Source organism: Carya illinoinensis, chromosome 3 (assembly GCF_018687715.1).
Source record: "Carya illinoinensis cultivar Pawnee chromosome 3, C.illinoinensisPawnee_v1, whole genome shotgun sequence".
NCBI classification, from domain to species: domain Eukaryota; kingdom Viridiplantae; phylum Streptophyta; class Magnoliopsida; order Fagales; family Juglandaceae; genus Carya; species Carya illinoinensis.
In genome coordinates, this window is record NC_056754.1 from 5,514,758 (window position 1) to 5,537,271 (window position 22,514).

Here is a 22,514-nt window from a genome sequence, read left to right on the forward strand (position 1 = left end):
CGCAAGTATGATGACAGATTTCGTATATGCTTTATTTTAAAGGATAACAACTCAAACTGAGATGCCAAATAATTGGAGCATCCATGCTAGCTATTTGCAGCAGTCGATGCCTCAACAACCCTCAATTTCCAGATTCTAAGCAAATTGGTGAGAAACAGAACGAAATTCTGAATTTCTGATAAATACACGGCGATTAAGGTAAAGTTTTCAACAACCAATGGCCTGTCAAAAGCCCTTCGAAATTCTGTTTCACTTCTAGCACCGGGAAAAGCTTCAGCCTTTCTGAACTTTATCGCCCTTTTTCAGTTGAATATTGCTCTTGTAAAATCTGGATTTCGCTTTCCGAAATTATGCTGAAATCTTGATATGAAGGATAATTCCAGCCAATAAAAGGGCATAAACGAGTTAGGCAAAAACAGAACGTAAAAACAATGAGACCAAAATTGCCATGCACCTGGTACTAAAAAAGGCACCAATTTCAGCACTTTAATCATTACCACATAACTCAAACACCAAACCACATTCTTCCCATCAATAAATAAAAGCACATATTCATATCTGCAGGAACAATTCAATCCCGAGTGCTGCTGTAAGCACTCAAGATCATCAGTTGATTACGAAATCCTACTACAACCCACATGCCATCTAGGTAGAAGGTCTCAAGATTCAAAGTACAGGGTACATATCAAAACTTATCACTGCGGCGGCTGTCCCTCCCCTGACTCACGCTTAGATGCTTCCTTAATCTCGTCCCCAGTATCATCCTGAAAAAATCCACATGCGTCAAGGAAAAGTGAAAAACCAATAAGAAAACTTAAAAAGTAAACAATAATATGCAGTTGCAAGTATGCACCCCAAGCAACCACTCCTAATGGATAGAGTAAGACTTGGGTCGATGTGTACAGTGACCAGAATCACTAAAAAATCTAAGTCAGTTTTGACACTTAGAAGCTAATGCACTGAGTAACAACTTTGAAAGCGATAACGTTGGGGACAAATTTCCATCTTGGGTACCTGTAGCCCACCAGTAAACGTGTTGACTGGGTCTCAAAAAGGGTGTGTTGGTTGAAACATAGCTTGGTCAAATCTACTACTGATATGTTTTACCCCCGTACAATTGAGGTTTAGACAAACTAAACCATGCTCAGACCAGCTTACATTTCACAAATGGAAAATTCAGAACAAATCAGAAAAAGTACCAATTTAGTGCACAAAATTTAAGCTGCTAACAATCACAGATGATAGATTTCCAATTTATGTTCAGGATGGTGGCATGGCAGGTTTGGACATAAATGTTTTTTGATATGTAGACACCCACTCTTAGACAAGGTGAGCAACACGTAATACGTATGCATGCTAGCACACAATTAGAAAGAGAGAGAGAGAGACCGTGATGTCAGAAGTCCATAAAGTCAGATTGTCTCGGAGAAGTTGCATGATTAATGTACTGTCCTTGTATGACTCCTCACCCAATGTATCCAGTTCGGATATAGCCTCATCAAAGGCCTGCCAAATATCAGGGGGAGAGAATGAGAAAATTTTTTAAAAGCAAAGATTAAAACAATTTGGTAGCCATCCAACCTTGCGATTGGATTAAATCCTTCATGTCAAGATTTGGCAAAACTTCACACATCCAAAACTAAATTTTACAAATGCCATGCAACTTAAAATTAAATAGAAAGTTGTTAAAAAAACCTATATAGAAAGTTCCGAACCGAAGCAAGAGTCAAGACTAACAAGTGGAAAGAGAAAATCAATACAAATAGGTTCAGACAACCAGCATGCTGAGGAGATCCAAAATCATCTAGAGAAAATCAAAGGTTATCCACAATGAAATGTGAAAAAAAAAAAAAAAAAAAGTTCCAAGCATAGCTATTAGCTACCATCTTTTACACCCTAAATAACAACCAAAGGGGAAAAGGGTGCAAAATATAACTACTAACATATTATGAAAGGAAATAGTTAAATCAACAAGCTTAGCTGAAATTTAAATGATGTTAAAAGTTTTTGAGGAGGATGTACCAGCTGTAGTTCAGCCTATTGTATTTGTGGATTACATTCCATAATTTCAAATGAAATGTTATCTTTTGTCAAAAAAATAAAAACACGGAAAATTCAAATCCAAGGTCTGCATTTCAACAAAGAAACTTGGCGTAAGAACAAGTGGAACAACCTTATCTGAAAAGGTTATTACCAGATTGCTTTGGATAGAAGCAAACTCAAACCAAACAGAACAGTTAGACCACATAAAGCAATAAGAACAGTCAGATGAGTAACTGCAACGAAACCATTGGTTTAACAAGGTATCATATGTGTCCCAACCACCTGATACCATGTCAATTATACCAATGGGATTCCATCAAGATAATGGATATTTTACTAATAGTAAGATCAAATCCACATCAGGGTCAAAATAATTGAGCTCCACCATCACCTGCTAAAATATGTATTGGAAGCTTATACCCAAAGTGACCAACAATTCTAATAAATTGCTACTGCATCTAGAAAAAGCAATCATACACTTACATACAAAAACAAACAACTGCAAAACAAAAAAAATAAATACAGCTGAGAAAAATTACCTGCTTTGCAAGATTGCAAGCACGATCAGGTGAGTTAAGGATTTCATAATAGAACACAGAAAAGTTAAGTGCAAGACCCAGTCTTATTGGGTGAGTAGGAGCAAGCTCTGCAAGTGCGATGTCCTGCATCGAAGACAGGAGAAGGTTCAGAAATCATCATTACCAAAATACACTTATATACTAAAATAATTAGAAAATGAGTAATGAATATAAGAGCCTCATCCAGGTACCTGTGGTAAGCTAACAAACCTAGCTGAGTAGATTTGTAAGCCAACAAACCTACCAACAGCAAAAAACCTACCTGCGCAGACTTGTAAGCCAACAAGGTGCTCTCAGCAGCTTCCTTCCTTTCAGCTCCAGTCTTAAACTCAGCCAGGTACCTGTGGTAATCACCCTTCATCTTGAGATAAAACACCTTTGACTCGGCAGATGAGGCCGATGGGATGAGATGTGACTCAAGAAGACTCAAAATGCCATCACAGATCTTGCTCAGCTCGGATTCAATCTTGCTCCTGTATTCCTTAATGATTGCAACATGGTCTTCATTTCCCCTACTTTCCTCCTTTTGCTCAATGGAGGAGATGATCCTCCATGAAGCCCTTCTGGCCCCAATCACGTTCTTGTAAGCCACAGAGAGAAGGTTCCTTTCCTCCACAGACAACTCTTCAACGTCTACTGTCTTTGCAACTTTCTCCATGAACTCAACCATTTCTTCATAACGTTCGGCCTGCTCGGCCAACTTGGCCATATACACATTATCCTCGCGTGAAGAGTCAGCTGGTGACATCTTTGCTCTACCAAACAATTGCTTTAGTCTGCAAGTCAATCCAAAATAACCTTTACTAACATCATGACCTTGATAATTTTCTTAGAAGGTAAAAACATCATGACCTAGATATTACAAGGCTAAATCAAACACTAATAAGTTAATAACTACTTCACAGAAGACTATATCTTCCTGGTGGCTAAAAGATATTGGGAAGCAAAATAAAATAGAGGAATGAGAAGATTATGAGACCTGTTCCTATGTAAAGAAAAATTAAACACGACCCTAAGTTGCAGACATAAATTGAGCACGTTGAGGATAACTATGGGTTCTCCGAAAAGCCAACCTTAAGATTCTCAATCATTAGTCAATGGACATTGCATAGCAATCCATACCATTCGTATAAAAATGGGAAGAAATAATAAATTACTCGCTGTATGGTTGCTGAATCATCCGAGAAAGAAAAGAGACATTCTACATTACCAACAGTTTAAACAAATCTGTGTTTCCTAAACGTTTCAAATCCTACCAGAAAACGTTTATTTTCTTTCCCAGCCTCAAATTTCCTCGGCACCCAACCAGATCAGATCACATCTAGGGTAACCAAATTAGTATGCTTCTCCAAAGAACGAGAAACTCACAACTATTCCAAACAGTCACGTTACGCTCACTTCAGTAAGGGTGATCATACTCCCTGTATCAAACATCAATCAAACCGAGATTTATCCCCTTTTTTTCCTTTTTCCTTACACCTTCCTCGGGAACCAATTCACAAATAGAAATCACGACCATTCACTGGTAAAATCACAAGCACGAAAAAAGCTCAAATCTTACAGATCCAACCAAAAGTAGCCTAACGACAAATGAAACCAAAGCAAACAAAAAATCGAGCGGAAAAGAAAAGTAGATCTCGAATTACCAACCTACAAGAGGCACCTACATACCAAAACAAACAAAAGTCCACCAGATCTAACCCAAACCCTAAACCTGCACAGATAAAGAAACCGATCAGAGCGTGAGGGAACGTACCTCTCGAGTTTGCAACGAAGACCCTCTCAGTCTCTTTCTCGGCGCGATAAATCAGATAAATAAATGGAGATGAGAAAGCCTACGAAGGGAGAGGTTGTAGTGCTTAAAAATGGTCGCAGAGAGAGAGAGAGAGAGAGAGAGGAAGAGTGGTCCAATAAAAACGCGACATATGGTCGCTAGCGGAGAATCCGTGGTAGTTTTTAGTTTTTTTTTTTTTTTTTTACAGAGAGATAGCTAGCATGCGCTTCTTCGTGTGTGTGTCCTCACGTTAAGGTTGACCGTCAACAGACAACCAATGGTGCCACGTCTTCGTTGCAACTTGCGTCCTTAATTTTGAAAGTTGGAGCGGAAGGCTGGCAAGTGGCAAGGCAAGTGCAGGCGATGACGATGCATCCCTGTCTGAAACCAACCACCGTATGGACGCCGTTTTCCATCTTATTTTTCTCTGCGTTTTGTAGCGACATATAACTTAAGTTTATTAATAGTTTTATGATGTCATTTGGGAATTTGTTTTTCGTTTGACTGTAAATTATTATCTTAATAATATGTAAAAGGAATGTGCATTGATATTATCTCCCGTCTCTAAAATAGAAGTCTAGGACTCGAAACTCTATTTCTAAATATATTAAAAAAAATAACTTAATAATTTAGACGTGACTAGTGAATAAAATTTCAATTTAAATTATAAAGTTAAAGGAACATAAATTAGAAAAATATTATGACATAGAGTTAAAAATTTTATATTCATATTATTATTATTTCTTATAAGCAAGTGTAGGGGTTGTGGATGATTTGGAATTGGCCCACCCTATAAGTTACCATAAAGACTAAAGAGTTTCTTTCCAATTAATCATGTCAAGTTCAGAGTTATGCCATCGCATTAATGTGATGATTACGTTGGCAGTTAACTGCATTTAGTGGAAGGCACCCCATAAAGACAAACATGATACTGATAATAATATGAAAAAATATATATTTTTATGCAAATATTCAAAGACCAAGTTTTCTTTCAAATTTAGATTATCTCTCTCAACATGTACTATTAAATAATCATGTATCATTGAATATGATACAGCTCCCAGCTATTGTAACTGCTTTTTCCAGCAGGTTGATGTGTCCATATCTTTTTATACTAAAATGGCAGAGAAACAGTGATTTTTATAATCTTTTATATAAATATATTTTATATTAAAGTTATTTTTATAAAAATAACATTAATTATATAAATATTCTCATTTTAAAATATAGTTATATAATGAGTTGTACATATATTATTCTCATTACTCATGTTTACAGTACCAAAGTCAAAACTGGGCATGATCAGACAAGCAAGCTGCCCAAGACTTTTTTTTTAAATTTTTAGCTACAATCATGTTGTTTTTCCCATGTAGAAATATAAATGCTTTCGAATATCCCACTGAAGGCATCTAATTAATAAGATCTTGTGCCGAATAATTAACTTTTTGGTGGATTTTGAGAACGGATCAGAATTTACGAAGTACCAAGCTTTTCAAGTTTGGGTTTTATTAGATGGTCCAGTTGACGGAACATTACGGACCCGTACAGTGCCAAGTATTTTAACAAATGATTTATTGGCCCAAACTAAGCACAATATGGCCCAATATTACAGCCCAGTAAAAGGCGCACTGATCTTGCATTACACCGTCGAACTGAAAACTCGAAGACCCGGCCATCTTTACATGGCGAGTATATTAAAGGCTCTGTACTCGTAATGGCAAATGAACAGGCTAGGCCACTGGTATTAGAAACCCAGAGGACTCGGAGGAACGGAGCAGGCTGGCAGCTGGACCTTTGAAAGCTTTCTTCCTCAATGGGGATCGTACAGGAGGCACGGGAGAATCACGTCAAGAAGAAAGTAGAAGAAGGTAATGAATTCTCTTCACGTAAAACCCTAAATCAAACCCCCCCCCCCCCCCCAAAAAAAAAAAAAAAACCCGGCATTTGAATGCCGAGAGAAAAGATAATGTAGGAAAATATTATCGAGGAAAATTAATTCAATGCATTATCTGGATTTGGAGACAAATGGAACGGTGAAAAGATTACTTCAGAACTTGCGATTCTCCAAGTCTCTCACCGTTCTAAACAACCGTACTTGCAGTTTTCACTTACTCCGACTTCAGGGATGCTCAGCGAACTCTCTTCCTACATTGACAACTGTAAAAGCTTTAAGAGCAAAAAAAAAATAATAATAATAATAAAATTTTGAAGTAAAATTTGCTATTATTCAGTTCTTTTGTTATGCACAACTGTTCCATGAAATAATCAAGGAAACCGAGGTGAAATCCAGAGTTTACTGGTTTTTGCTTTATTGAAGAAAAATTGACGGTGAATATCTAATACGTCTTTTTATGCAATTCTTATTGTTTATCGGATTATTGTGTTTGCTAGAGACTTCAGTTTGGAACTGTTTGTTGTCATGATATAGGTGTTAACGAGCTAATAAGTGTCTGTTATACCTAACATATCAGCTTTAAGAAGCAAAATGAAGACGAAGGCGCTTAAGGAGTGTGATCAATACACTTCGAAGTATGCTCAATGCGCTGTGGGAAGAACGATATCTGTTGTTTGGCAGTGTCGGAAACAAGCTAAAGAATTGAATGACTGCCTCCATCATTAGTGAGTGAGATTTCGGATATCATAAACAAGCTATTTGTATCGCCATTTCACTTCATTGCTTTCAAGTTTTTGGTATTTATGCTATTATCCTTTGGTTAGAAGAAAAACGAAAATGGACTGATAAAATATATTAATATGTACTTAAACGTCTTTCTCCCTCGATTCACTTGTTTTAATATAGTGAACTTAGGGCCCCGTTATAGACCTGCAAGTGAACACTTAGAGTTGGCGCTCTTGAGTTAATGACATCGTGAGGGGTGTGTAAAGTGTGAACCATGACCAGTTCAGGTTTTGTGATTATTGCTGTCTTCGGTCAGTGGATTGCTCATTTGATTAAAAAAAGAAAAAGAAAAAAAAAGAGAGACTCCAGATGTGACAGTGAATGCTGGCATGCCTTGTTGAATTTCATAACCACGAAAGTTACCTTTGGACCTGTTCTGTGGCCATTCTGCTATACACGGCTTACATTTGTGACACGTATGGTTATCTTGCCATTGCCTAAATTCCAGTGTGTTTCTAGATACCATTTTATCAAAAGAGTACATTGTAACACCCCGTTTCGGTAGGATAGAGATGTTACTAACGTACATAACATATTACCCGGTAAAGAGATTCATATCCTGGAACACTGCATTTATTGAAAACATTAATTAAACTGAACATAACTGTTTAGTTGAAAACTTAAAACTGAAAATGTAACATAAAAACATAAACTAACCCTACCCGTGACTTTTTATCATAAAAACATAAAAGAACTAAGTCCTTGCACTAAGTCTACTCTTGGTCTTCCAGCTTTACGCCCTTACAACCATCATCCGTGACATTTAAACATAGAAGAGAACAAACAAACAAAGAAACAAATAAAAATGAGTCGAATACTCAGTAAATAGTATATCATACCGTAAAATATAACTTAACAAGACTTAATTTTTGAAAGACTCTTCAAACAAACATTTATCATTCACAGATTCTCATAGCATGTCTATTCATCATCAACATGAGCGGAAACATACATGATCATGGCGAACATATAAATGTAAATGCATAATTTACTTATTTATCTTGTCTTTCACTTATTATATAGTGAACCATGCTTGGGTCCGTGACACCCTATAACTTGTCATGACATGGAGTGAAACACGCTTGAGTCCATGTTTCACTTTACATAAGGTAAACCACGCTTGAGTCCATGGTAACGTATAACATAACTTGTGGTAAACAAGCTTAGGTCCGTGTCACCCTTAACATAACGTGTGATGAACACACTTAAATCCGTGTCATCCTTAACATATTTTGCGATAAACATGCTTAGGTCCGTGTCATCCTTAACATAACTTGTGATGAACACATTTAGGTCCGTGTCATCTTTAACGTAACTTGAAGTGAAACACGCTTAGGTCCATGTTTCACTTAACGTATGGTGAACCATGCTTAGGTCCGTGGCACCATCTTAACATAGTTTGTGGTGAACACGCTTAGGTCCGTGTCACCCTTAAACATCTTATATTTCTTAATGCAAGAGATCTTATTTAATATCATGAACTTTTCTAGCATGACATATACTTGCAAATGGCATATCATGACATGACATATTCTTATACATAGCATGGCATATCTTTGTACATGGCATAATATGATCTAAACATAAATATTCCATGGCATACATGATCTGAGTTCTATATGAACTTTACCTAACATACTTGATCTAAATACCTCATGATATTACATAGCATGTAAGATTTAATCACTACATGAACATGGCATACATGATCTGGGTACTACATGAACATGGCCTACATAAACTGGCTATTTTATTACATGGCAAACTAGACTTAAAATTACTACATGAACATTTCATGACTTCCATTTGATTTAGAGTCATTCACTCCATCAAACAACAAATTCATTCATACAAGCATAATGTCATAATTTATTAAAAATCATAAAAGAAATCTAACCTTAACTTAGCTCGTAACGTAGCGTAGACAAATATCATATCTTCATATACCATTAGAGAATTTACAGTACACATGCAATTATATGATCATACTAATTACCTCTTAGCGCTGCTTTCATAATCTCACGTCGTAGCTCGTGACTGAAAATGGTTGGCGGTGGCTGGAAAAATGAGGGGGCTGTGCAAGTAAGTTTCTCTTTGTGTCAATTGGATTTTCTTATGTTTAAAACTGAAGGTCCCGTGGGATTTTTATAGATGAGGGAGAGGGAGATGCCGTGAGTCTTGAGGATAAATTGGATAAGGTCTAGAGTTGAGAGTTTGAATTCAACTAAACTTTGGAGAACTACTCCCATGAGGAAAGGAAAACTGAAAGGATAAGAGATTTTGAACTGTTTGAATAAATAGTTTTCTGATTAGGAAAATCAAATAGAGAATAAAAAGGGACTTATAGTTATCAAGATGAATCCTATTCAAAATCAAATTACTACCTCAAAACATATCTAATAATAATAATAAAAACATTGTGGGTCTGGGTGTTACATACATAGTGGGATGCTAGAAAAGTGATTTTGGTTGTTGGCACATGACACTGGAACTTTCCAACTTCATAACCTCCTCAAAAGCTTTTAGATGAAAAAGAAATATAACCATAGTGGTTGTTTATGCTCAGGAAACTTTAACACTGGTGTTTCCGTTTTGAAAGCGATCTAACAATAGGTTGGTGTGTGGCTGGGTGAAATTATTTAGAGGAAAACAATATAGACGGGGAACCCCGAAAAAAGAGATAATCTTATAACCGGTTTGTCTGTGCTCTACCTAAAAACAGCCTACCAATAAGTTAGTAGCACATAAGTGGTCTATTGGAACACAAATGTGACCTATTTGGGACTTCCGCTGGGGGCGGCCTTGAGAGTGGCTCCATTATGGGACTCAATTATTGAGAAAGTGGAACGCTGGCTAACCGGATGGAAGAGATCATACTTGTCAAAAAGTGGTTGGATTACACTAATCATGAGTACTTTTTCTAATCTACCCACCTATTTTTTGTCATCGTTTCCTATTCCAGCAAAGGTTGCACTTCGATTGGAGAAACTTCAAAGAGATTTCTTGTGGGGTGGACTGGGCAAGGAACAAAAATTTCACCTTGTTAAGTGGGAAAAGGTATGTAGCCTATCTCGTATGGGGGCTTGGGCATTAGAAATATGAGAACTTTCAATCGGGCGTTACTAGGTAAATGGTTATGGAGGTACCATAAGGAACCTGAAGCCCTGTGGAAGACGGTAATCGAGAGCAAATATGGGGATCTATGGGGGGGTTGGTGTACAAAAGAAGTGAGAGGAGTGTATGGAGTGGGTTTATGGAAACATATAAGAAAAGAGTGGGAGGTCTTCACTCGCTATACCCGATTTCGTTTAGGAAGAGGAACTCGTATTAAGTTTTGGTATGACACTTGATGTGATCATGTTGCTCTAAAGGAATTTTTTCCTTTATTCAAAGTTGCAAGAGATATTGATACTTCAGTAGCAGATGTATTGGAAAGATTAGGCGGCAAATCCAATGGAACATCAACTTCAGTAGGCGGCACAAGACTGATGGATGAGCAGTATTGAAGCCTTTTACAGTCTTTTGTATTCTACTGAACTGGGTAACTCAGGATAATTTATGGTGGATACCTATAGTTAAAGGCACTTTTTCGGTGCGCTCTTTTTATAAGTCTCTTACATAAGAGACACCTATCCAATTTCCATGTTGAAAGCTATGGAGACATAAGGTGCCACCCAAAGCAGCATTCTTTGTGTGGATAACATCATTGGGTAAGATTCTCACAACTGATAATTTGAGGAAGCGTAGGATGATCATCGCAGATTGGTGTTGCATGTGTAGGAAGGGGGTGAATCGGTGAACCATCTCCTAATACACTGTGAGGTAGCGAGAGGGTTATGGAATGAGGCTCTTGGCAGAGTGGACTTGGCTTGGGTTATGTTGGAGATGGTGGTAGGGGTTTTGGCCAGTTGGACGGAACGTTCGAGGACAAAGAAAGATCGATGGAGGAATTGAAAGCTTTACTTTTTAGAACTTTTTGTACTTGGACCATAGCGGTCGATTTCAGTGGTTTAGAGTTACATGATTTTCTTATATCCATGGCTCATACCTAGCTATGGTAACTAAACATTGTATCTGGCTGTTGCCTATTCTTTGATAATATAATTTATTTACTTATAAAAAAAAAAAAAAAAAAAAAAGATAACTTGCAGCACCTTCCAGAGCTTGTTGCAGACCCTCATCTCCTTTGCAAACTTGCAGCCCCTTGCTCCCCCTCTCATCTCCAACAAGGAAAAGAAATTACACCGAATATAGCATTCTTTGTTCTACATGATGATTTATATCCTCGTTAATGACACCTGATTACCAACCTTTGTCATTTTTTTTTTCTTTATTTAATTTGGTAAGACGAATAACAAAATTGCCGGTGTCCATGGTGGGTTCTCCTGCTACCTACTGCTCCTCCTAAGGAGCCTTGATTTGGGGCGGGCCTCCAATTATTGTTATCCATCAAAATTCCCCAATAATCTAACGAAACCGAACACAAACTTTTACACAGTTATGATCATATTCAGGTCAAATCGCTCAACCTAGATAAAAGGGCTACAAAAGCAAACACTGATTTTGATCTGTGATGGTTTGGATCCAAATTTTGAGAGAGAGGGAGAAGAAAAGGTGTAGCGTTTTGGGGAAAGAAGTTGATTGCAGGTCTGGAGGTGGAGGGAGGGTTGAGAGACAGAGAGATTGGAGTTTCAAATCAGGAAAGGAATATGATGGTATGTATCAAGAAGGACGGTATCTATCATCTATCTAATGCTTACTTTGTAAAGAAGATTTGTCATTCAGGTGACGGAGATGGTGGGCGCGACAGATTCTACTGGGTTAAGGCATCTGAAGAAGAGATCTATTTTGCAAGGAGGATTTCGACTAGGGCGTTCGACTGTGATGACCCTAACGTGAATTGTGTGGAATTGCTCACTTGGTAAATTATTATTAGAGGCTAGTAATCCATCGGGAACAGCCGGACCGGTGCAAAGCGGTTTTGCCCAAAAAAAGGGTCCACTTTGCACTTTTTAAGCTGCAATTTGTAATCATTTTTTTGGAAGTTCAGACAAGCCACCACCACATATGCTTGTGCATTTATAAGGATGGTTCCTATGCGCAGTCAAAGTTAATGAGTTCAAAATCAATATTCTCTAATCTTTTTATTTTTTCTCCATCTGGCCAATTCTTCATAAACGTCAGTATAAATAAAGGTCTGATGAGTAAAATTCAGTTTTGATATTTGTTAAATGACGATTGTTATGATGTGGTGTTGTTGCCCATCCATTTAGCTTTTGAAGTTGGCCAGGTACGTGAATGCCAACTAGTTGCAACTGGCTCTTGAATGCATTTGTTAGCATGAATCAAAACCTAATCCAGAAGCTCATATTCTAATATTCATAGACACTTTATTCTAAATTCAATGCTACCTGTAGATTAATTTATGGCTTCCATTCACGTTCTAATCGTCCTAGTTGAGCTTTCAAGCCGTCAGTTTTTTAGTGACAAAACCTCTTTAACTTGTAACTAGATGCTGTTTTTCATATACTTCTTGTGTACTTGGATTTACGCCTGTATACTGTTTCAATAAAATTTTATCTTATCAAAGAATTATTTTTAGTGACAAAAGCTACTGGTTGTAGACCCATGGAAGCGTATCACTCTGTTATAGTTACTTTTACAAGTTCCATTCTAAAGATTCTTCAGATTTAAAATGCCAGTCAGCTTTTCTTTGCTTTTAGTTCACACCTGAAAGCTGCTGTATGCTCATGCAGAAATCATTTGTTGTTGTTTGGATAATTCTTGTATATAGCAAGAATTGAATTAAGATTCAGAATATTTGAAGGATAGAGATTTGAAAGAAAAAGTCCGAAGTACTTTGATCTTTATGACCATAAATTTTCAAATATCTTACAGCTTTAGATTTTGCAGCACCAATGATGCCGTTTTAGAAGAAATGAAGAGAGAATACACGCTCCAACAGGAGGCCAAGGGATCTGCAGGAGTACTCTAAGCTCATTCTTTTCAATAACGCCTTTTTAATGGTATTACTTTTTACACCATTTTTATCAAATGCGGTGATGCATATTTTGCTGCAACTGGGGTTTGTTTCACATATTTACTAGTTGCTTGTTTTAATTTTGTGCTGAAGCCGCTTGGCCGGAAAGGACGAGGTATTAAAACTTCATGTTTAGTTACGAGTTACGAGTTACGAGTTACAACTAGGAAACGGTGCTGCTTATAAGACTTTCTACAGATTGGAAAAGGTAGCAAATACCTTAAGACTTCTCTCATTGATGCCCGAAATACACATTTATGAAAGCGCTTAGATTGTTTCCCTCTCTAGCCACAGTGCTCTTTCCATTTTAGAACCCTTGATCATTTCTCTCGAACACAGATTGCTTTTATGGAGTATATAGTCTACCGAAAATACCATCTTTTTAAAGAAGCTCACTTCATCTCTTGAACCATAAAATCGTGAAATTTTTAAGTACTGATTTACACAGTGATTCTTAATGTACAGATAAAATGGTAATAAGCGATAAATGAAATAAGTCGATTTTCATGTTGAATGCCTTTCCGTCGACTTCAATCTCAATCTCTCTGATAAACCTTTCAGATCTTACAATAACAGACGATATTTTTTAATGGATGGCACAAACAAGCATGTATACCGATATAAGCATCAAGAGTTCAAATGAAAGTGGTGCCATTCTAGATAATGAAAAGTCATAGATGATAGAAATGCCCGTAATGCATCACTCGTGACAGGCATCCATTACAACAGCCAAACTTTCCGAAGTGATAATTACGGCACCAAGTACACACTCGAATAAAAAATCCCACATCAGATGCAAACTGAGACTCGCTAATAAAGATCCTCAAAAAAATCAAAGCCTCCCTTTACATCAAGCAAATTCCAAAATTCTCAAAGCATATCTCGAGCTAGTTTGGCTTTCGCATATTACGTCCAGCACGAATTACTTCATCCACCAGTAGCAACTGGGATGCGATTACAGGCCTGCAAGCAGAAGAGCAGCATCACATTTATTCATGTCAGCAGAAAACAATGGGCAAAGGCGGATTGACAGCTTGAAATTTTAAAAAGAATTCGGGGAAAAAAAGATTTTCCAATATGCTTTCATTGATATGTGGATAATGATTTTGATGGAGAAAAATGCTACCGTTCTTCTCAAGGTATATAGCTCATTAGGTCAAACTATGAACAAGAAACTCGTTCATATCCCTAAAGGCTTCAGGCACTGTCTTTTTCCCCAAAAAAAAATTGAAATTCGTCAAATTACTGAATGTAAAGGCCATTTGCCCAAAAAATTTACTGCCCAAAACATACTAACTAAAAATTAATAATTACAAAAGAGGTGACGAAAGAGAATAATTAAAAATTATAGCAGCAAAATCCCAATAATAATTCCCACATACCCTGAGTTTATGATCTGGCGCTTCACAGAGTAGTTATCAAAAATACCCTCCATTTTGGGGTCGATGGGCTCCCCCGTGTGCTGGTTTAATCCCACGATATTTCCATGTTCGTGCTCTCCCTGAACATGCAGATGGCATTACAATGCTCAAATATGCTTATTCTTCACTTTTCCCCTTCTTTAATAAAGGGAACAAAAAGAACGTAAATAATAAATTTCAAAGTGGGTATACCGTAAGAGCAATGATCACATCTTGAGTGTCAAGCCCAGAGTTCTCAGCAAGTGTCTTGGGAACCACAAGAAGAGCATCAGCAAAAGCTTGAACGCCGAGTTGGGCACGCTGATCCAAGTTTGTAAAACCAAATATGATTAGAAGTAAATTTTTTTTCATAGGTAAACCACAGGTTTTGAAAGAAATTCTATGATTTAAAACATTTTGGAGACATTTTGTTACCCCTTGAACAGTCTTCTTTATTTTGTTTACAAGGTATTGGCTGGCTGCGACTTCAAAAGCTCCAGCACCCTGAATAAAAGACAAAAAACACACCTTAAATCATCTTAAAATATAAACCGGCCAAATATATAAACACATTTTTTGACAAGCAAAAATGTAAGGATGGCGTAAAGGTTAGCCTTAGAAGTTAAGAATATGCAAAAAATGACCAATCCTAACACTAACAGGTCAATCAGTGCCTAACAAGCAATTAAGATAAACATTTTGTGCAGTTAGCATGGACATTAAGATAAAAACTATCCAGGAACCTTTTTTTTTTTCTATCGGTATACAAAATTTCATTCAACATAAGAATAGGCAAAAGCCCAGGTATAACTATCCAGGAAATTAATAAAATGCAATCCTGGAATGTCCATGATACAAATAACCTAGAATGATATTTATTTTTATCATGGACATTAACGTAAACACCATCCAGGAGATTCGTAAAAATGATAGAAAGTTCAACTCTTCATGCAAATTCTAAGAAACTTCTATAGAGGCGACTCACCAAGACAACAGCTTCGTCTTCAATAGTATTTTTCACTGCCCTCAAGCCATCACGAACAGCATCCTTTATTTGGGCAATAGTATGGTCGTTAGGCCCTGACCATTATAGAAGGCGATGAGGATCAAATCACAACTGAATAGCAAAGGCTAAGAAAAAATCATGTCACTACAGCCACTAGGTCAAGTGGTTACAAAAATAGTTCAAGTACCTTTTATTAAGATCGTACACGAAAGAGGGTTCTTCACATTTTCAACGAAGGTATACTTCTCCTCCCCAAGGATATGTTCATAGACCAGTCCAGCCCAACCAAGGCAGTCAGGAGTCAAATCATCTACAGAATTTACAGCCTCACCTCCACAGGCCAAAACCAACCGTTCCATATTTCTCCTCTTCGCTCTTCGGAGTGCAATTATCTAGAAAATCAGTGCATTTAACAAATTCAAAATAAGTCTCCCCCTTTTTTCACCAACACTCGTTGAGGATTACATTTGGTAACAAAAAGTAATAATGACTAAAGCATAGGCTACATTTAGACAATAACAGAGACCAATCAATACATGCTGAAAAATAATATAAACATGTCAAGACTTACCCCTGCTCTTGCAAGAAGGTCAAGTGATGGGGGATCAATTCCCTTCTGATTAATGACAACAAAGTTATAGTCATTACCAGCACAAACCTGCATAAACAAAAGTTATAAACCGCAAATGCAACGTACCCACATTTATATCCTCAAAGGCATTCTTATCACCAAAAAAAAAAAAAAAAAAAAATTTGAAAGCATCCTGAAGTGACAACCTTATTTTTCAGGTCAATGATTTTTTGAACTCTTTCATCAACCTGACGCCTTTCGGCTGCAACCATTGCCTCTCTCTGCTCTGCATTTGAGTAGAAAAAGCCTGCATTTATTTCACTGAGAGGAAACTATTATTTCAACGTGTCCACTCATATTTTTTTTTTATATGTAAAAGATAAATATTATTGATCAGAATAACATAGGCATGGCCCACGTACACATGAAGTATACATAAGACACCCAAGTACATTCTATGAGCGATGAATTAAAGATAAGAAATCATGAACATTGTCCCCGTTTAGTACAATAGTGGAAAACCAAAGCAGTAAAGTGTGGAGAAAAAAGTTCTTCTGCTCCGTCATAGTGCGTTCCTTGTCTTCAAAGCAGCGCGCATTTCTTTCCGACCAAATACACCACATGATACACAAGGGGGTGTCCACACACAAATATTGATAATATCAAATGATGTTAACTTATTACTTGTGCAGGAAAAAAAAAAAACACACACACACACACACACACCCCTATAACCCCGACCAAATTGTTGATCAACAAGAACAAAAAGAAAAATAATATATGCATCTATCAATTATATTTTCTTTAGAGAGTAATATACATTATATTATTTCTAAGGAGGAAAGATGACATGACATAGTTATTTCTACTTGTTAATTACCTAAACTTATTTTATCTTCTGGATAATCTATACCCACCTACATATTAACATTTATAAGTAATCTAAAAACTAACAACATTGAAATAAAAAAACCAAATCCTCCAAAACCTCAACATATGTAGTCTGATTTCCTTCCTTAATTGAATATACGTCTCCATACTCACCTTTTATCATACTCCAAAGAGACATTAGATGTCAAAATGTAACAATTCTCAGCTCGTCGCTTCATATCAGGATGTCTGGAGCCATGATCAAGGACAAGACCCTCAACCTACAAAAGAACATGATTTGAGACCAGAACCTGTATGATATTGAAATGTAACTCATGAATAATATAAACGAAGCTATTGTTAAGCTTACACCATATAAAGATACCATTGGTAATTTTTTTTTTTATATAGGTAAACCGTTCATAGATTATATGGTAAAAGATCAATGGAAGCCTTGCGACTGCCAAGTGTCTTCCTAATAATGTGAGAAAAGACTTCAGCCACCAAACATAATAGATGCACCATCACATACTTCCCTAAGCTCCTATATTTATTAAAAGAAATGCTAACAACATTCTTGCCCATCAAACACAAATGATAGTCCAGGTAGAATGCTTAAAAACGCATTCTTCAATTGTGACCAACACTCTTGACCATAAAAAGTGAATCCAAAGATAAATGTGCATTAAAAAATGTAAATATAAAGAAAAAATTACCAACCCACCGACTCTAAAAATAAAACAGAATGTCACAAACAAATGAAGGTTTTTCTAAGGTAGCAGGTAACCCCCAATTGATGCTGAAAACAATCACACAAGCAAGAATTCCAAGCAATCAAGGATCTTGCATATGCCTTGAGTTACAACTTTTTCGGTAAGTATATAATACAAAAGTCCATAACTATTTTATATTGCTTGGAAGGGGACCAGAAAGCAGACCAACAACTATAATTTATAAACATACCAAGCGCGTGTCAACGTCAAATTTATGACGCATGTGCATGATCTCCACCATAAACAGATCGATGGCTTCCTCAGGCTTGCGAATGCAAAGCACCTGTCACATACAAATAGTTAACTACACACCGAAATGCAAAGGTCTTGCACAAAATGCTAACTGCATGATCCAGTAAACGAAGAGGTTATGTAGTATAATTATCAGTCTCTCATTCCAACATTAATAAATTTCAACATCTTCAAACTCACCGCATTGACAACTATATCAGTCAATTGGTCTGCAAGTGCTTCATACAACTGTAGACAGAAAAAATGGTCAAAATCCTGTAAAAAGGTAGGTTAATACAAACTCAATAGTTTTGAGTGGCACAATACCCATGGCTTTGTCCTCCACCTCTTTTTAGGAAAAATAAAGAGGGGAGGAGGTGCCATTTGATCAAAATACTATTTTATGAACAGTGAAAATGATCAAACGATTTATTTCATTTAAATTTTAGCTGAAAGAAATCAAAGCTAAGGTAAAACCCATGCCACTTCATTGTTTTTTTAAAGGTAAACAAAATTTTATTTATCGTAAGAATAGGCAAGAGCCCAATTATACATGACATATAAAATAACATAGCCTATGCATGCTCAAGTATATACAAGATCCTAAGCATACCTCATCTTTTTTACACGGAAAAAGAAAATAAACGAGACATTGCAAGTTACCTTAGTTCTACTTATAAAAAAAAAAAAAACAAATTACCTTAGTTCTGAGTGTTGTCCTTGCTACCATTTTCAGAATCTCTTTGTCAGGCTCATCGCCCATAACAACTGAATTCTTGAATTTCTCAAGAAATTGAAGGGTTGCTCTTTTAGCAATCTCAAAACCGTCAACCAATACACGGGGATGCATTCCTAGAACAAGCATGTCTCAACAATGTATATAATAAAGGAGTGACAAGAAAAAATAAAATATCTTGCTTGTAAACCCATGTGTACTTGGGCAATGCCTATTTACTTGCCTTAGTAAAACCTCTTATTACTTAATCAAAAAAAAAAAAAAAAAAAAAAACCTCTTTCCAGCCTTGCTTTAACGAGAAAACTCATAAACATAAAAAAATTTTCCTCATCTTTCTTCACAGGAAAAATTCTTTTGGGAAAACCTGGCAACACTAACTCATTTTACTTGGGCTAGTAAAATCCCGACTACCTATATGGAATGTGATACAAATTGAAGATGCTTCTAGCATAACAAGGCTGTCAATTTATTTAATAACTGTCGAGTAAATATTGGGAGCTGAAGTAGATATCCCATCCTTCAACAAAATAGCAATTTCAGTTAGCCTTTAAAAAACACACTATTAGTTTATATTATTCATCCTACTTTCAAAGAATAGTTACAACATAATCAAGCTAAGTTTGAACATGAATCCTACTTGGATCGAGCTCAAGCAACCCAGAAAAGCTCAAGTTGAGCTCAAGCTCGAGTTAAATATAATCAAATCAAGTTTGACAAGGCATTACTCGCTTGAATTTGGCCCAATTACAGCCCAAGGTGAAAGAGAACCATAAATTATGTTTTGGATTTTCTATGATTTGTTGCAACTGAGTTCACAATTTTACTTTGATTAGCATCCTCACCTTCATCAATGTAACGTTCTGATTGTTTCATAAGCTCGCCAATAAAAAGCACGGTAGAAGTTGTGCCATCTCCACTGATATCATCTTGGGCAACAGCTGTTCTAGCAATCATAATTGCTGTAGGGCTTTGAATTTGCTGTGACCATTGATGAAACATCAAACAAGAAAGCACTTTTTAGAAAAATACATAAGAGTGTTTAATACATTGCCCAGAACTTCTGCATAAATTTTAAACATGAGCATCTGAATGTTCAGGAGGAAGTATTAATCTGCGATCACTAACATTCAATAAGTAATTATTTTTCTATATTAGTCCAATGTCCTCAATAAAAAAAAAAATAAAACAAACTTTAATCATTAAATTGTGCCAAGCTCTACAGGTCCTCATCAACTAATCAAAGTCTGCCACGTTTATTCTCTTGCGTCTTTATACCCAATCTAAAATCATACTGTCTTTCCCTATTTATCACATCCTACTACTTTAAAAAGAATAAATAGTAATAATAACACAAGCATATCCTTCTTCACCACATCTATCCTCTGTTCACCACATTCTTCTTGATCCAAAAATAGTTCTTAACCCTAGATAATTCGATTTTACAGAATCGAAATTCAAAATAGTTCGGAATTAACATATATTATATTTTCTATGCACGTAGAGGCAGTATATGAAGCAAATGGCACTCAAATAAATACTCAGATATATTTTTAAAAAATTCAATAAACGCTACAGTTTAGTGGTTCTACCACGTGCTGCACAGATTGTACCGTGAACTAAAGAATCCTAAAGATCTAGGGCTTACGAGAAAGATAGGAGGAGAAAAAGAGAGAACTGACCATTTCCTTCAAGAGAGTGTTGCCGTCTTTAGTGAGCTTGATGTCGCCTGCCCCACCAACAAGCCTGGAAAAGAAAATATGAGAAAATCAGAGAGAAAAATCGGGGAATATATATTTGATCGGTAAAAGTAACCAATATATATATATATATATAGAGAGAGAGAGAGAGAGAGAGAGAGAGAGCATTATAAAGGAAGAAAAGATGTACATCTTGATGGTGCCCTTGGGGCCGAGGTTGGTCTTGAGGACGTCTTGCAAACCTTTGGCGGCATTGATGTTCATGTGCAGTGCCGCCGATTTGTTTAGAACCTCCGCGTTTGGATTCAGCACTCTCAGCGACATTTTCGGCTGCTTGAGGTGTATTCCTAATGTTTGCGAAGAGAAGGAACTGAGTTTGCCTAGGGGACTGAGGAGGAGGAGAGAAGCAGGAGTTGAGGGTTTTGGTGCTGTTCTCGAAGGCCCTCCAAAATACGAAATCGAAATCTAGACGGACGCCAGCAAGCAAACATACGAAACGGAGCTAAAAATCATTTGGGCTTGAGACGAGGATTCTTACACCAGGATCAGACTCCTTTAGGCCCATCTCTGAAACAACCCAAGAATTGGGCATTGCTAGGTATAAGTATTTTTACACCAAATTGCGTATAAGTAACTTTTTTAATTGAAAAAAATAAAAAAATAAAATGGAGAGAAGAAAAGGTCTTCTATTTCATAAAAATTATTTACATCTTTAATTTACACCATTTCATTAAATGGATGCCTTACATGTTAGTATCGGTGCGCAATTTGGTGTGCAAACTCTCATGCAAGAACTTTTCATTTTAAAATAGTCCTTTATACATTATAATACTCTCTTAGTCAAAATTAGGACAATTCGTTTGTTTTCATAATCATTCTCATTTATCTTATTTAATTATTATAAAATTTTAAATTCTTATATAAAAAATAAAATAAATAATTCAATTTTTTTAAATTTCAAAACAAAAATAATATTAAAAACATATATTTTAACATTATTTTATTCAATTTCAACTTTTATATCAATTCATTTCATCTTATTTGTGAAAACAAATGATGCTATAGCAAATTGGTTTTGGTCAATAGGATCAAAATTTAGAAATTCATCATGTTTTTGTGTAAATTTGGATAATATATAAATATATATATATATTATGAGTTAATCGTAACTCATCCATCTAGTTAAACGGATTAGATTCTTTGACTCTAATCTATTAATGTTGGATTTGAAGGTCACATAAAAAATTATCAACCCTATTGATAATGATATATGATCTCAAATGAGAATATACAGTTCTTTTACAAGTACATCTTTTACAAGTACACGAGGTTGGGTACACGGGGGAATCGGCTACCGATATATTATTAAAAAAATTAAAAAACACGAAATGAGAGGGAAAGGCTGAAATGAAACCCACGAAAGCAAAATCAGGACAGAAGCTTCTGCTTGAGAGTGCCGTCGCTCAAAAAACACGATCCAAATCCAACCGAAGAAAGCTAGCGAATCTAAGCCGGTGGACGTCATTATAGGTAGCCGAAGCTGCGTTGGTGGTCATTGTCGTGGGTAATTCGTTTAGATTTTCACATTTCTTTGCATTATTTTCTATCTCTTTGCTACTGTTCTGAATAAGATGTTTCTGTTGGCAGTTGATTGATTTTATACACTTTATTGACAAAGGCTTGTTATTGGCCATCAAATATTCTAGCTTTCCTATCTAGACACTTGCTCCCAAGTGCGAAAATGATACTTGTTATTGTTTGCTTCTTAACTCTGAAATCGGTGGAGTATTGTTTGTAAAATTGCTTCAACACGGTTTCTCAGCAATGTTTGTAGGATTTCTCAATTAAATGAACATGATGAGAATACAACAAAGAGGCTGTGGGAGGAGCATTATAAAGTAGTTTTTGTAGGGCCCTCTGATGGAAAGTGAACACTAGAAAGATCCTCATAGCATGAAAGAGATATGGGTTTAAAGCTCGATCCTCATATTCTCCATTCAAGTTTATTAGTCTGTTAAAGCAGTTCATAGCATCTTGTAACAATAAACTGGGGATAAGCAGGGTAAATGGTACTATTCAAAGTTATTGCCATTTGGAATCAGTTAAACTTTCTGA

At 36.3% G+C, this 22,514-nt stretch overlaps 3 protein-coding genes across 6 annotated transcripts; 1 reads left to right on the top strand and 2 right to left on the bottom strand.

The window, feature by feature from the left end:
- Positions 1 to 461: 461 nt before the first annotated feature.
- LOC122302802 (14-3-3-like protein A) lies at positions 462 to 4,537 on the bottom strand. 3 transcript variants are annotated; one of them, XM_043114225.1, is made up of 5 exons: positions 4,378 to 4,537; positions 2,884 to 3,397; positions 2,583 to 2,705; positions 1,390 to 1,506; positions 462 to 764 (listed from the first exon to the last, which is right to left on the bottom strand). In XM_043114225.1, the coding sequence occupies exons 2-5, from the start codon at positions 3,367 to 3,369 to the stop codon at positions 696 to 698; spliced, it is 795 nt and encodes a 264-aa protein (XP_042970159.1). In that variant the 5' UTR covers positions 3,370 to 3,397; positions 4,378 to 4,537; the 3' UTR covers positions 462 to 695. The 3 variants fall into 3 exon arrangements, with proteins under 3 accessions (XP_042970159.1, XP_042970161.1, XP_042970160.1); XM_043114227.1 differs by having other exon boundaries at positions 4,293 to 4,484; XM_043114226.1 differs by having other exon boundaries at positions 4,272 to 4,431.
- A 1,539-nt stretch (positions 4,538 to 6,076) lies between these two features.
- LOC122302805 (uncharacterized protein DDB_G0275933-like) lies at positions 6,077 to 13,402 on the top strand. Of its 2 annotated transcripts, XM_043114231.1 has the most exons (4): positions 6,077 to 6,263; positions 6,867 to 7,014; positions 12,989 to 13,101; positions 13,209 to 13,402. In XM_043114231.1, the coding sequence occupies exons 1-3, from the start codon at positions 6,209 to 6,211 to the stop codon at positions 13,068 to 13,070; spliced, it is 285 nt and encodes a 94-aa protein (XP_042970165.1). In that variant the 5' UTR covers positions 6,077 to 6,208; the 3' UTR covers positions 13,071 to 13,101; positions 13,209 to 13,402. The 2 variants fall into 2 exon arrangements, with proteins under 2 accessions (XP_042970165.1, XP_042970164.1); XM_043114230.1 differs by having other exon boundaries at positions 12,989 to 13,402.
- Positions 13,403 to 13,749: 347 nt separating this feature from the next.
- LOC122302804 (T-complex protein 1 subunit zeta 1-like) lies at positions 13,750 to 20,864 on the bottom strand. The gene is made up of 15 exons (XM_043114229.1): positions 20,590 to 20,864; positions 20,382 to 20,445; positions 19,545 to 19,680; positions 18,667 to 18,818; positions 18,168 to 18,215; positions 17,926 to 18,018; positions 17,137 to 17,243; positions 16,299 to 16,413; positions 16,093 to 16,179; positions 15,709 to 15,913; positions 15,501 to 15,595; positions 14,951 to 15,019; positions 14,729 to 14,836; positions 14,498 to 14,616; positions 13,750 to 14,078 (listed from the first exon to the last, which is right to left on the bottom strand). Exons 1-15 carry the CDS (start codon positions 20,721 to 20,723, stop codon positions 14,003 to 14,005), a joined length of 1,608 nt encoding a protein of 535 aa, XP_042970163.1. The 5' UTR covers positions 20,724 to 20,864; the 3' UTR covers positions 13,750 to 14,002.
- Between the last annotated feature and the right edge of the window lie 1,650 nt (positions 20,865 to 22,514).